The sequence below is a fragment of the Bombina bombina genome, chromosome 5 (assembly GCF_027579735.1).
Source record: "Bombina bombina isolate aBomBom1 chromosome 5, aBomBom1.pri, whole genome shotgun sequence".
Classification (NCBI taxonomy): domain Eukaryota; kingdom Metazoa; phylum Chordata; class Amphibia; order Anura; family Bombinatoridae; genus Bombina; species Bombina bombina.
Window position 1 is genome coordinate 412,204,844 of NC_069503.1, and position 15,356 is coordinate 412,220,199.

At 41.2% G+C, this 15,356-nt stretch overlaps 1 protein-coding gene across 1 annotated transcript; it reads left to right on the plus strand.

The window, feature by feature from the left end:
• Nucleotides 1-5,603: 5,603 nt before the first annotated feature.
• Nucleotides 5,604-7,178, plus strand: LOC128659360 (death-associated protein kinase 3-like). The gene has a single exon (XM_053713020.1). The coding sequence runs from the start codon at nucleotides 5,677-5,679 to the stop codon at nucleotides 7,033-7,035; it is 1,359 nt and encodes a 452-aa protein (XP_053568995.1). The 5' UTR covers nucleotides 5,604-5,676; the 3' UTR covers nucleotides 7,036-7,178.
• Nucleotides 7,179-15,356: the final 8,178 nt, after the last annotated feature.

A 15,356-nucleotide genomic window follows, 5' to 3' on the forward strand; every position in this document is an offset into this window, starting at 1 on the left:
ACCAACCTATATCATAATAAATGATTAAAACATTTCCCTTATATGTTACCAGTTATCAAGATAACAATGTTTGAGACTTCAGCACCCAGAGTTTCTTTCACTGTCATATAAGGAAGATATCCACAATTTAGGATGGAAAGAAGCCCAATATTCTCTTTTTCTTTCCCAATAAGAGTGTTCCAGCAAGGTTGTCTTACAAAGATTGTGTCACACCAGAGACTACACCAAAAAAACAAGGCAAGTCTCTTTCTTCCCATGTGTAGAGCTTTTTTTGTGTTTACTTAGCTCCTCCTCAGTTCTAAATCATCCAATGAGGAAACTCTGGGTGTGAACTCTGGGTTCTCATAGGTCACTTCTTTGCTCACCTGTAAGTTATAACTTCCCCCAAAGTTATATACCTCGGGCTGCATTACTCGGGTTCGGCCACTAGGGGCACAAGTCTTTGAATGAGGAGTTCTATTTGTCTAAAAAGATAAATATATATATTTTTAAATATTTTTAGATAGTGTTCATTTAAATACACCTATGATTTCATAGTTTTAATAAAATATTGAGTCAACAGTTATTTTAATTAAACTGAATATATATGTGTATCTTTAATGTTAGGCATGTGTATAATTGTATATCTGGAAAAAAAAAAAAAATTATATATATATATATATATATATATATATATATATATATATATATATATATATATATATATATATATATATATATATATATATATATATCCCTCACATTTTTGCAAATATTTTATTATATGTTTTCATGTGACAACACTGAAGAAATGACACTTTACTACAATGTAAAGTAGTGAGTGTACAGACTGTATAACAGTGTAAATTTGCTGTCCCCTCAAAATAACTCAACACAGCCATTAATGTTTAAACCGTTGGCAACAAAAGTGAGTACACCTTGAAGTGGAAATGTCCAAATTAGACCCAATCAGCCATTTTCCCTCCCTGGTATCATGTGACATGTTAGTGTTACAAGGTCTCAGGTGTGAATGGGGAGCAGGTATGTAAAATTTGGTGTTATCGCACTCGTACTCACTCATACTGGTCTCTGAAATTTCAACATGGCACCTCATGGCAAAGAACTCTCTGAGGAGCTGAAAAAAAAGTAAATTTATGCTTACCTGATAAATTAATTTCTTCTATGGTATGACAAGTCCACGTATTCATCCTTTACTTGTGGGATATTATCCTCCTGCTAACAGGAAGTGGCAAAGAGCACCACAGCAGAGCTGTCTATATAGCTCCTCCCTTAGCTCCACCCCAAGTCATTCGACCAAAGGTACAAGAAGAAAAAGGAGAAACTAAAAGGTGCAGAGGTGACTGAAGTTTAAAACAAAAAATATAATCTGTCTTAAATGACAGGGCGGGCCGTGGACTCGTCGTACCATAGAAGAAATTAATTTATCAGGTAAGCATAAATGTACTTTTCTTCTATAAGGTACGACGAGTCCACGGATTCATCCTTTACTTGTGGGATACAATACCAAAGCTACAGGACACGGATGAACGGGAGGGACAAGACAGATGGTTAAACAGAAGGCACCACTGCTTGAAAACCTTTTCTCCCAAAAATACCCTCCAAAGAAGCAAAAGTATCAAATTTGTAAAATTTCGGAAAAGGTATGAAGCGAAGACCAAGTCACAGCCTTACAAATCTGTTCAACAGAAGCATCTTTTTTAAAAGCCCATGTGGAAGCCACCGCTCTAGTAGAGTGAGCTGTAATCATTTCAGGAAGCTGCTGTCCAGCAGTCTTGTATGCCAAATGGATGATGCTTTTCAGCCAAAAAGAAAGAGAGGTGGCCGTAGCTTTTTGACCTCTATGTTTTCCAGAATAGACAACAAACAAAGAAGATGTTTGATGGAAATCTTTGGTTGCTTGCAAGTAAAACTTCAAAGCACGAACCACGTCCAAGTTGTGCAACAGTCGCTCCTTCTTAGAGGAAGGATTAGGACACAGAGAAGGAACAACAATTTCCTGATTGATTTTCCTATTAGTAACAACCTTAGGAAGGAATCCAGGTTTGGTACGCAAAACCACCTTATAAGCATGGAAAACTAGATAAGGTGACTCGCATTGCAATGCAGATAGTTCAGAAACTCTACGAGCCAAAGAGATAGCAACTAAAAACAGAACTTTCCAAGATAGAAGCTTAATATCTATGGAATGCATAGGTTCAAACGGAACCCCTTGAAGAACTTTAAGAACTAAATTCAAACTCCATGGCGGAGCAACAGGTTTAAACACAGGCTTGAATCTAACTAAAGCCTGACAGAACGACTGAATGTCTGGAACATCTGCCAGACGTTTGTGCAAATATCTGTCCGTTTAAGGAACTCGCTGATAGCCCCTTCTCCAATCCTTCTTGGAGAAAGGACAAAATCCTAGGAATCCTGATCTTACTCCATGAGAAGCCTTTGGATTTGAACCAAAAAAGATATTTACGCCATATCTTATGATAAATTTTCCTAGTGACAGGCTTTTGAACCTGAATAAAGGTATCTATGACCGACTCAGAGAAATCCCGCTTGGATAAAATCCAGCGTTCAATCTCCAAGCAGTCAGCCGCAGAGAAACTAGATTTGGATGCTGGAACAGACCTTGAACCAGAAGGTCTCAGTGGCAGAGTCCATGGTGGAAGAGATGGCATGTCCACCAGGTCTGCATACCAAGTCCTGCATGGCAACGCAGGTGCTATCAAAATCACAGAGGCTCTCTCCTGTTTGATTCTGGCAATCAAATGAGGAAGGAGAGGAAATGGTGGAAACACATAAGCCAGGTTGAACGACCAGGGTACTGCTAGAGCATCTATCAGTACTGCCTGAGGATCCCTTGACCTGGACCCGTAACAAGGAAGTTTGGCGTTCTTATGAGACGCCATCAGATCCAATTCTGGTGTGCCCCATTGCTGAATCAATTGTGCAAACACCTCCGGGTGGAGTTCCCACTCCTTTGGATGAAAAGTCTGATGACTTAGAAAATCCGCTTCCCAGTTCTCCACTCCTGGGATATAGATTTGAATCTGGCCGAAGCCAACTGAGGCCACGCCTGAAGCACGTTGAATATCGCTCTCAGCTCTAGAATATTTATCGGGAGGAGAGCCTCCTCCTGAGTCCACAAACCCTGTGCTTTCAGGGAATTCCAGACTGCACCCCAGCCCAATAGGCTGGTGTCCGTTGTCACTATGACCCATGCTGGCCTGCGTAAACACATCCCCTGGGACAGATGATCCTGTGACAACCACCAAAGAAGAGAGTCTCTGGTCTCTTAATCCAGATTTATCTGAGGAGATAAATCTGCATAATCCCCATTCCACTGATAGAGCATGCATAGTTGCAGTGGTCTGAGATGCAAGCGAGCAAACGGAACTATGTCCATTGTCGCTACCATTAGACTGATTACCTCCATACACTGAGCCACTGACAGGCGAGGAATGGAATGAAGAGCTCGGCAAGTGGTTAAAATGTTTGATTTCCTGACCTCCGTCAGAAAAATTTTCATGTCCACCGAATCTATAAGAGTTCCCAGGAATGGAACTCTTGTGAGAGGGATAAGTGAACTCTTTTTTACGTTCACCTTCCACCCGTGAGATCTTAGAAAAGCCAACACGATGTCCGTGTGAGATTTAGCTAGTTGGTAAGTCGACACCTGAATTAAGATATCGTCCAGATAAGGTGCCACTGCTATGCCCCGTGGCCTTATAACTGCCAGAAGGGACCCTAGCACCTTTGTGAAAATTCTGGGAGCTGTGGCCAACCCGAAGGGAAGAGCCACAAACTGGTAATGCTTGTCCAGAAAGGCGAACCTGAGGAACAGGTGATGATCTTTGTGGATAGGGATGTGTAGATACGCATCCTTTAAGTCCACGGTGGTCATATATTGACCCTCCTGGATCATTGGTAAAATAGTCCGAATGGTCTCCATCTTGAAGGATGGGACTCTGAGGAATTTGTTTAGGAACTTGAGATCTAAAATTGGTCTGAAAGTTCCCTCTTTTTTTGGGAACCACAAACAGATTGGAGTAGAACCCCTGCCCCGTTCTGTTTTCGGGAACTGGGCAGGGGTATATAGGTCTTCTACACAGCATAAGAATGCCTCTATTTTTGTCTGGTTTACAGACAATTGAGAAAGATGGAATCTCCCCCTTGGAGGAGAATCTTTGAAATCTAGAAGGTACCCCTGGGTTATGATTTCTAAAGCCCAGGACCTGAACGTCTCTTGCCCAAGCCTGAGCACAGAGAGAAAGTCTGCCCCCTACTAGATCCGGTCCCGGATCGGGGGCTACCCCTTCATGCTGTCTTGGTGGCAGCAGCGGGCTTCTTGGCCTGTTTACCTTTGTTCCAAGTCTGGTTAGGTCTCCATACTGACTTAGATTGAGCAAAATTCCCCTCTTGATTTGCAGCAGGGGAAGAGGTAGAGGGACCACCTTTGAAGTTTTGAAAGGAACAAAAATTATTTTGTTTGGTCCTCATCTTATTTGTCTTATCCTGAGGAAGGGCATGGCCTTTCCCTCCAGTGATGTCTGAAATGATCTCTTTCAGTTCAGGCCTGAATAGGGTCTTACCCTTGAAAGGGATGGCTAAAAGCTTAGATTTTGATTACACATCAGCAGACCAGGACTTAAGCCATAATTCTTTGCCGCTAATTTAGCCAGTTGAAAAGTGTCATCTGTAATGAAAGAATTAGCTAGCTTGAGAGCCCTAATTCTATCCAGAATATCATCTAATGGTGTCTCAACCTGAAGACCCTCCTCCAGAGCCTTGAACCAAAAAGCAGCTGCAGTAGTTACAGGAACAATGCACGCTATAGGTTGGAGAAGAAAACCCTGATGAACAAATATTTTCTTTAGGAGACCCTCTAATTTTTTATCCATAGGATCTTTGAAAGCACAACTGTCCTCAATAGGTATAGTTGTATGCTTAGCCAGGGTAGAAATAGCTCCCTCCACCTTAGGGACCGTCTGCCACGAGTCCCGCATGGTGTCTGATATGGGAAACATTTTCTTAAAAGTAGGAGGGGGAGCGAACGGAATACCTGGTCTATCCCACTCCTTAGTAACAATGTCCGAAATCCTCTTAGGGGCCGGAAAAACATCAGTGTAGGCAGGAACCTCTAGAAATCTGTCCATTTTAAACAATTTCTCTGGAATTACAATAGGGTCACAATCATCCAGAGTCACTAAAACCTCCCTGAGCAACAAGCGGAGGTTTTCTAGTTTAAATTTAAAAGCCATCATATCTGAGTCTGTCTGAGGGAACATCTTTCCTGAATCAGAAATCTCTCCCTCAGACAGGAAATCCCTCACCCCCAACTCAGAACATTGTGAGGGTACATCGGATATGGCTAATAAAGCATCAGAGGGCTCAGCAATTATTCTCACACCAGACCTACTGCGCCTCCCCTGCAACCCAGGCAGCTTAAATAAAACCTCTGTGAGGGTAGTATTCATAACTGTGGCCATATTTTGCAGGGTGAAAGAATTAGACGCACTAGACGTACTTGAAGTCGCTTGTGCGGGCGTTAATGGTTGTGACACTTGGGGAGAATTAGATGGCATAACCTGAAAATACCGGATAGTGTTTGGAGGGTTTTAGGATTTTAGGCTCTTGGGGTCTGTATATTTTGTGGCGTTAAAGTCAAGAGATATCCCGGGCACGATGAGCGGATTTCGGCAGGAGAATGTGGAGGAATTTTTTGAGATGGGAGAAGAGTTGGGCAGTGGTCAGTTTGCAATTGTCCGAAAATGCAAGGAACACAGGACAGGGGTAGAATATGCAGCCAAGTTTATCAAGAAAAGACGACTGTCCTCAAGCCGACGGGGAGTAAGCCGAGAAGAGATTGAAAGAGAGGTGGACATCCTCCGTGAGATTCAGCACCCCAATATCATTACCCTGCATGATGTGTTTGAGAACCGAACTGATGTGGTGCTGATCTTGGAGCTGGTGTCTGGAGGAGAGCTCTTTGACTTCCTGGCACAGAAGGAGAGCCTGAGTGAAGAGGAGGCTACGATGTTCCTGAAACAGATTCTAGACGGGGTCCATTACCTGCACAACAAGAGTATTGCACACTTTGACCTTAAGCCAGAAAACATCATGCTTTTGGATCAGAGTACTCCTAACCCACGAATCAAACTCATAGATTTTGGAATTGCTCATAAGATACAAGCGGCGAATGAATTCAAAAATATCTTCGGAACGCCGGAATTTGTTGCTCCCGAAATCGTAAACTATGAACCTTTAGGCCTGGAGGCTGATATGTGGAGCATCAGAGTCATCACTTATATTGTACTAAGTGGTGCATCACCCTTCTTGGGAGAGACAAAGCAAGAGACTTTGACTAATATTTCAGGTGTTAATTATGATTTTGACAAGGAATATTTTAGCAACACAAGCGAGTTGGCCAAGGATTTCATACGCAGGCTTCTGGTTAAGGACCCTAAGAAACGGATGACCATTGATCAGAGCCTGGAGCACTCGTGGATTAAGGCAATCAAACGGCGGAATGTGCGTCATGAGGATAGTGGAAAGCTTCCTGAACGCCGCCGGTTGAAGACAACACGTCTGAAGGAATACACCATCAAATCCCATTCCAGCATGCGCCCTAATAACACATATGTTAATTTTGAGAGGTTTAGTCATGTGCTTGAGGAGCTAGGAGCTGCTGAGGATGCACTAAAGGAGTTGCAGAAAACTCAGACTACTTCTCGTGAAGACTTGGCTGCCCTGCGCTCCATCTATGAGGAGAAAGAGAGTTGGTATCGGGAGGAGCAAGAGGGGGTCGGACTTGAGCTTGTGGTGCTCCAGCAGGAGTTGCAGCGTGAGGAAGGACAAAGGCACCAGGCACAAGATGAGCTACGGAGTGCCATGCACAGCGCCAATAGCCTGAAGAGGAAGTTTGGGCGCCTGGAAAACCGTTACGAAGCACTTGCTGCCCAAGTTACGGCAGAGATGAACTTTGTAGAAGAATTACTTAAAACCATTGAACTAGAGAGGGAAGGGGAGAGAGGAGTGTGTTAAGGGAAAATAAATCAGTGGGTTATGAAAAATGAGGGTATTGGAGAAAGGGTGGCAGTGAATGGACATCTGCTGGTAAGGAAAAGAAACTAAGTCTGAAGGAAAGAGGAAAGTGCGCTTATATGAAAAGGGAATTTTGATGCAGGGAAGGGAGCCCGAGTGTTACTGTGCCTAGGAAAGGGAATTGGGGAGGCGTCACTGCCTCACGACTATGTCCAAACACATTCTTGTATGTTCATTCCTGCTATTTCTTACACTAGTCTTTCAGCTGCATGAAATTAAAAGTATGTACTTTGCACAATATATCTATAACTCTGTACCAAGAGTATCAAATACCACTTTAAGAGATGCACCAAAAAGCAGAAGAGGAGCGCACATGTTATAATAAATAGTTTTATGAGTAGAACTAGACACTGGTTAGCAACTTAATATTTTTGTTCGGTGTTGTTGTCAATGAGGTGAATTTTTATCTACAGTTTCTTAAACCAGGCATTCCAAGAATTCTTTATTCATTATTTTATACCAGGCCTTGTTCGTGTGTAAACTTGAGAAAAAATTTCACTTCAAACAACAAAGGGAAGAAGGGAAAAAAAAAAGAAGAAACGTGGTCTTAATTAAGAAATATTTTTACACACGATTTATTCATTATCACAAAACGTCCATTACAGCTTTGTGTGCATTTAATATTTAAAGGCAAGAAGGAAAAAAAATTGCACAAACTGTTGTACATTATTTGAGGAGGGTTCTTAACTCTGACCTTTATTAATATACATATGTGGCAAGAGGTGAGGTGTTGTATCTCTCCTCTGTAGCAGAAAAGAATGATATTATATTTATCTGTTAAAGAACTTGTACAATGGAACTTTAACATTAAAATACATTTTTAATATAAAAAAAAAAAAAAAAAAGATGGCATAACCTGATTCCCTTCTGACTGAGAATCATCCTGCAACATACTTTTAGTAGCTAAAATATGTTCTTTGCAATTTATTGACCTTTCAGTGCATGAGGGACACATTCTAAGTGGGGGTTCCACTATGGCTTCTAAACATATTGAACAATGACTTTCCTCAATGTCAGACATGTTGAACAGGCTAGTAATGACTACAAACAAGCATGAAAACACTTTATTTAGTGAAAAAAATAACAATCTTAAAAAAAAAAAGCATACACGTTCTGCAAAACTGCTTTAAAAAGCACCAAATTTTTCATTTTTTTAGAGCAGACTCAATATGTGTTGTTAAGTTTGCTCCACAAGAAAATTTAACATTTAACCCTTTATTGTGCAAACCGGATTAAAATAAGGCCTAAATCCGGAAAAAAACACCCCCAGCACCTTGCCACAACCCTGCTGTGGCGCCTACCTGCCCTCGGGGATTGTAAATATGGGGTTAAAGCTTTGATTTGGCCCAAAACATTCACAAGGGCCCTCAGGAGTTGGAGCTTGCTGCTTGCAGAGTGAAAACAACTGCGCATCTGAGGCGCGAAAATAGGCCCCGCCCATCTCACTCGATATCTCTACAGCCTCAAAGGACCGCACCAGAGCGGTTTAAAACTAGCCATGTGGGTTCTGAGACCCAAAAGATAAGCCAAGTGTGCCCTCAATAAAGTTGCCCAAAAAACGTTATTGCCCACAAAACGTTAACAGCACTCCCAGTTCAAAAAACGTTTGCCCACAAACATTCAAAACTCAGTGTCAACCATTTTGTAATTAGCCCCTTATGCAAGCTTAGTAATGCCTTTCTATAGCTCTTAGGATTACTGCTTACCCTTACCCTCATGGGGATACTGTCAGCCTTTCTGAAATACACAGTCTCTCCAGAAAAAATGACTGAACATGCCTCACTACTATATAGCAGGAAAACGTTCCTCACACTAAAGTTTCTTGTACCCCTCAGCCTCTGTGGGAACAGCACTGGATCTTAGTTACAAATGCTAAGATCATCCATCTGCTGCCTGAGAGTAAATAGTACACACCAGTACCATTTAAAACAACAAACTCTTGCTTGAAGAAATTAAAAACTAATATTTTATCATCTCTTTCACTTTACCCTTCCTAGTACTTAGAGTAGGCAAAAAGAATGACTGGGGGTGGAGGTAAGGGAGGAGCTATATAGACAGCTCTGCTGTGGTGCTCTTTGCCACTTCCTGTTAGCAGGAGGATAATATCCCACAAGTAAAGGATGAATCCGTGGACTCGTCATACCTTATAGAAGAAAGAATAGTTGCTCTACATGAAAATGGCCTAGGCTATAAGAAGATTGCCAAGACCCTGAAACTGAGCTGCAGCATGGTAGGCAAAACCATACAACGGTTTCACAGGACAGGCTCCTCGCCATGGTCGACCAAAGAAGTTGAGTGCACATGCTCAGCGTCATATCCAGAGGTTGTCTTTGGGAAATAGAAGTATGAGTGCTGCCAGTATTGCTGCAGAGTTTGAAGGGGTGGGGGGTCAGCCTGTCAGTGCTCAGACCATGCGCAGCGCACTGCATCAAATTAGTCTGCTTCCTTCTGTTGCCACAGAAGGAAGCCTCTTCTAAAAATTATGCACAAGAAAGCCCGCAAACAGTTTGCTGAAGAAAAGCAGACTAAGGACATAGATTACTGGAACCATGTCCTGTGGTCCGATGAGACCAAGATAAACTTATTTGGTTTAGATGGTATCACGCGTATTTGGCGGGAACCAGGTGAAGAGTACAAAGACAAGTGTGTTTTGCCTATAGTCAAGCATGGAAGTGTCATGGTCTGGGCCTGCATGAATGCTGTTGGCACTAGGGAGCTACAGTTCATTGAGGGAACCATGTATGCCAACATGTACTGTGACATACTGAAGCAGAGCATGATCCCCTCGCTTCAGAGAATTATTTTATCTAGGTAGCTATTAAATAATTATTAACTATTTAATAGCTATTATACCTGGTTAAAATAAATACAAAGTTGCCTGTAAAATAAATATTAATCCTAAAATAGCTACAATATAATTATTATTTATATTGTAGCTATATTAGGGTTTATTTTACAGGTAAGTATTTAGCTTTAAATAGGAATAATTTATTTAATAAGATTTATTTTATTTCGTTAGATTTAAATTATATTTAATTTAGGGGGGTGTTAGGGTTAGAGTTAGACTTAGCTTTAGGGGTTAATACATTTATTAGAGTAGCGGCGAGGTCCGGTCGGCAGATTAGGGGTTAATACTTGAAGTTAGGTGTCGGCGATGTTAGGGAGGGCAGATTAGGGGTTAATACTATTTATTATAGGGTTTTTGAGGCGGGAGTGAGGCGGATTAGGGGTTAATAACTTTATTATAGTAGCGATGAGGTCCGGTCGACAGATTAGTGGTTAATAATTGTAGGTAGGTAGCGGCGACGTGGGGGGGGCAAATTAGGGGTTAATAAATATTATGTAAGTGTCGGCGGTGTTAGGGGCAGCAGATTAGGGGTACATAGGGATAATGTAGGTTGCGGCGTTGTGCGGTTGGCAGATTAGGGGTTAAAAAAAAATTAATAGAGTGGCGGCGATATGGGGGGGCCTCGGTTTAGGGTTACATAGGTAGTTTATGGGTGTTAGTGTATTTTAGAGCACAGAAGTTAAGAGCTTTATGAACCGGCGTTAGGCCAGAAAGCTCTTAACTCCTGGCTTTTCTCTGCGGCTGGAGTCTTGTCATTAGATTTCTAACGCTCACTTCAGCCAAGACTCTAAATACCAGCGTTAGAAAGATCCCATTGAAAAGATAGGATACGCAATTGGCGTAGAGGGATCTGCGGTATGGAAAAGTCACGGCTGGAAAGTGAGCGTTAGACCCTTTCCTGACTGACTCTAAATACCAGCGGTAGCCCAAAACCAGCGTTAGGAGCCCCTAACGCTGGTTTGGACGGCTAACGCAGAACTCTAAATCTAGGCTATATTTTCTTCCTTTGTACTTGGAGGCATTCTGGCTTGTCAGAACAGTATGAGGTCTAGACATGAGCCTGTCCAGGACCATTGAATAAATAGATCTGTATTTTACAATGGTCTGAACATTTTATATCAAACTAGTTTTATAGATACATGCAATATTAATCTATATTATGTATATACCTTACAGTATCCTCACAATTTACCTGACATAGGTTTCAACAACAGATAACAAGAGAAAGTACATTTGACAATAGAAGTAAATTAGAGAGCTTTATTTTTTCTAGTTGCACACTCTATCTGAATCATGAAACTTTCATTTTGACTTCCATAATCCTTTTAATGTAAATACAAGATTTCAAAATTGCTACAATTCAATCAATACGACTCCATTAGTGGTCAACTTGTTGCAAATTATTTAAAAGCAAATTACTGTGTCTATAAACAGCTTATTCAAAGCACAGTTTTACTGTTGAAGATCATTTCTGATTTCTTTAATAATGTAACTAAATGGTTGAGAAGTGGATATTTGTAGATTATCACACCACTTTATACTAATAGAGGAATGGGCTCTATAGATTATAGTGGGAGCTATTTAGGTGTTAGAAAAATATATTATAATTGTATACATATATATATATATATATATATATATATATATATATATATATATATATATATAAAACCCATCAGTTGTACAGTGTTACCCTCCAATGGTCATCTGCCCGGGTGCCAACATGCAGTCAATATTCCAAAAGAAATGGTCGCACTCTCAGGTCTTTTAGTGAAAAATCGTGGTAAATTTTAATGAAACGTTTTCGGGGTATTCTTCCCCATCATCAGCATAAACATACAGTGCATCAAACAAACTTAAATAGAAGCCTATTGCTCGTTAAACATAAATCAAAAATACCTGTGTGTGAAGATTTCTCAGTGTGGTGGCGCCAAACAGTGTGTGTGTGGACCGCATGTTTGCGTTCCACTATGTGAACCGGAAGTGTTAAGTGCAGTATTGTATCCGGTATCCTCATTTCTATACAAAGCTTATAATGTTATAATATCGATACAAACTTACTGTGTTAATAAATTACGTTACTAAAGTATGTAATAGTGTTTCAAACTCTGTGCCTTTATTGACAGTGTAACTTATTCTACGTATTGTTACAATTGCGTGAATTTATTAAGCCGGTGCCTCCTGCACTGCTCATAGGCTCATATATATGTATGTGCATTGTTCCCTATTATCTAAATTACATCTCCCTTACTGTAGTGCTACTATTGTTCGTTATGATGATCTCTGTGACAGGTTCTATAGAGTTCGCTGTCATCTTCTAGTTGTCATAGGAACCATTTGTTCTGCCGGTTCTACTTGGGCGGATGGATCTATTGGTTTACCTAGTTCAGATTTACCACTATTCTATGGCCAGTATGCATTACCTTCATGTCTCACTATTAACATGATTTTTTGGACTTCATTCATTTACATATCACTTGTACTTGTCCTGGAATGTGCTTGTTAGAGGGGCTAAAAGTATTCTCTGGCACTTATTGTATGTAGTATATGTATATCATCTTAAGTATCGTATATGTTTTCCTAGGCTGTCTTTATAGATTATGTAATTGATGCCCTCCTATGGACCTAGATACCAGTAAAGGAAAATAAAATCATCTAACCATTTAGCATGGGTAAAAATACAAAATTATTAGTAAAACATAAGAAATATATAGAAACTAAAAATAAGAAATAGCAACCTAACTGCTGTTGCTACATTACACACTTAGCTCTAGTAATGTATAATTGGTATTGATTTTGTTCTAAATTATATCTATCTCTCTTGTGCCTGTATACACATTACATATATTATATACATCTTAGCTCTCTTAGTATGTATTAGAGAAAGCTATTGTTGCCCTGTTAGTCCATATAGTTACTCCGTGTCAAATTTCTATATAGTGATGTCCATCCTTAATTGAATCTTTGAGTTCATCATAGTTGGACAGTCCTAGTGCAGTGTCCCTATTTTTTGGTGTTGGCACAAACTGACCCTTGGACGTATGGGATGTCATCCTCAATTGGATGGTTGATGTCATCTCTGTCATGGTTATATATCCATGGTTCCTAGACCTGTGTCTTTTCTGATGTTCCTGTCGGTTATTCTCTGCACGCTAAGATTGTCACCTTAGATTGGTGCAGATGGATCATCTCTGTGTGGTTGCCATGGATTTAAAGGAAGCTCCGTATTTTAAGTCTGCATGAGAACTTGTTGGCAATTGGCATTAATATACCGAGTGATGTTGCATTGGAGGAATCATTACCATGACTCCCCCAACGCCAGGTAGTGCACCCTGCGCTGAATGGTCTACCCCCCAAGAGGCCTGACCCTCAGTGCATTGTCACATATTACTCAAGGTGTAATTGCCATGCCCCAGTATGTGTCTCGGCTTAAATGAGCGCTTTAAAATCCGGAGGTGAGTTTAACCCTCCTGGGGCTACCGTGCCCAATCTATATATCCATTCAGCTTCTCTTCTAAGCAGGGCCTTATTTCTGTCACCAGCCCTATCAAGGGGGGGGGATATGATCAATCAGGATATATCTGATAGTGGACACCTGGTGTCTCATGTCGGCACAGTGTCTGGCCACCGGTTGGTCCGATCCTCCTTGTTCTAATGCCAGCCGTATTGCCCGTCTGTGGTTAGCCATCCTATCGCGGAGTGTTCCGCTCGTCTTGCCCACGTAGAACCGGGCACATGGACAGAATAATAGGTAAACTACAAATGTTGTAGTGCAGGATATTGAGTGCTTGATCTTGAATACTTTATTCGTGTGAGGATGGTGAAAGTTTTTAGTTGTTATGAGACCATTACATGTTGTGCACCCTAGGCACCTGTATGAACCTTTGATGTTAGTATGGGCAGTATCCATGTAACTTGATTTAGGGTCTGTGCGTACCAAGCTGTCCTTAAGGTTAGTTCCCCTCCGGTATGCTACCATTGGTGTCAGGTTGTGCGTGAAGGTCAATTTAGGGTCAGACTGCACTATTGGCCAGTGTTCTCTTAGTATGTTACCAGCTTGTGTGGTGTTAGGTGAAAACGTTGTTGCCATTATCAATTTGTTCAGCTTCTCTGTCAGATTCCCCTTATGTATCAGGCTGTCCTGAGAGTGTGGAAGGACTTGTTTTAGGGTACTGTCAAGTATCTGTTGCTTGTATCCCCGCTGTAAGAATTTGTCTCGCATGAGCTGTAGCTGTGAGACCCCTGTGGCTCTGTTTGAATTATTCCGCATTACTCTAGTCATCTGTGATTTGACTATCCCTTTTAATAGGGCTGGGGGGTGACAGCTTGTTGCACTTAAAATGGAATTTTTATCAGTAGGCTTGCTGTAGAGTGTGGTGCCTAAGGAATTACCATCTATGTAAATAGTGAGGTCTAGGAATTGTATCTCTTTATGGTGGTGCGTGATCTTGAATCTCACTGGTGTAGGGGTATTATTCTATTTCATAAACCACTCTGACAGCGCCTGTTGTCCGCCACGCCACACCATGAACACATCATCGATGTATCTTGCGTAGTAAACAACCTGCGATGTGTCAGTGCTCCATAGGAATTGGTTTTCAAATTGAGACATATATATATTGGCATACGATGGGGCCATGTTGGACCCCATCGCAGTGCCTGTAAGTTGCAAATAAAAAGATGTCTCAAAGCGAAAGTAGTTCCTAGTGAGGCAGTATTCCATTAGTGTCAAAAAATAGTCAATGGGGGGTCCCTCATATAGTGTACTGTCTATGAGGTGTTGTTTGGTAGCCATGAGTCCTGTGTCATGAGGGATGATAGTGTAGAGACTGTTGACATCCAGGGTGACCAGGATGTCTCCAGTCTCCACACGCACATCCCTCATCTTCCTAATGAGGTCATTAGTGTCTGAAATGAATGATCTGACAGTCTTGACAATGGGTTGGAGGAAAATATCTATTACTTGTGCCACTGGCTGTGTAAGTGATTGTACTGCGGAGACTATGGGTCGCCCTGGTGGGTGCTGTAGGGTTTTGTGTATCTTTGGGGTGGTGTATAGTATTGGGATTCTTGGATGTGTTGTAGTGCAGTATTCAAAGAGTTGTTCCGTTAGGTATCCTTGTTCAAATCCTAGTTTAAGGATACCATCCAGTTCTTTCTTGTATTTGACCGTAGGGTCACCTGGTAACTTGCTATAAGTGTTGTTGTCAGTCAATTGCTTAAGTATGTCTTCTTTGTAATCCTCATAGTCCATCAGGACTATTGCCCCACCTTTATCCGCAGGGCGAATGACCAGAGCATGGTCATTTTGTAAGGTTTTAATAGCTGCTCTTTCAGTGTTTGTGAGGTTGTGTCTCCATTTGTTGGACTTATTATGTATTTCCATATCTTGTGCTACTAGCCTCATAAATGT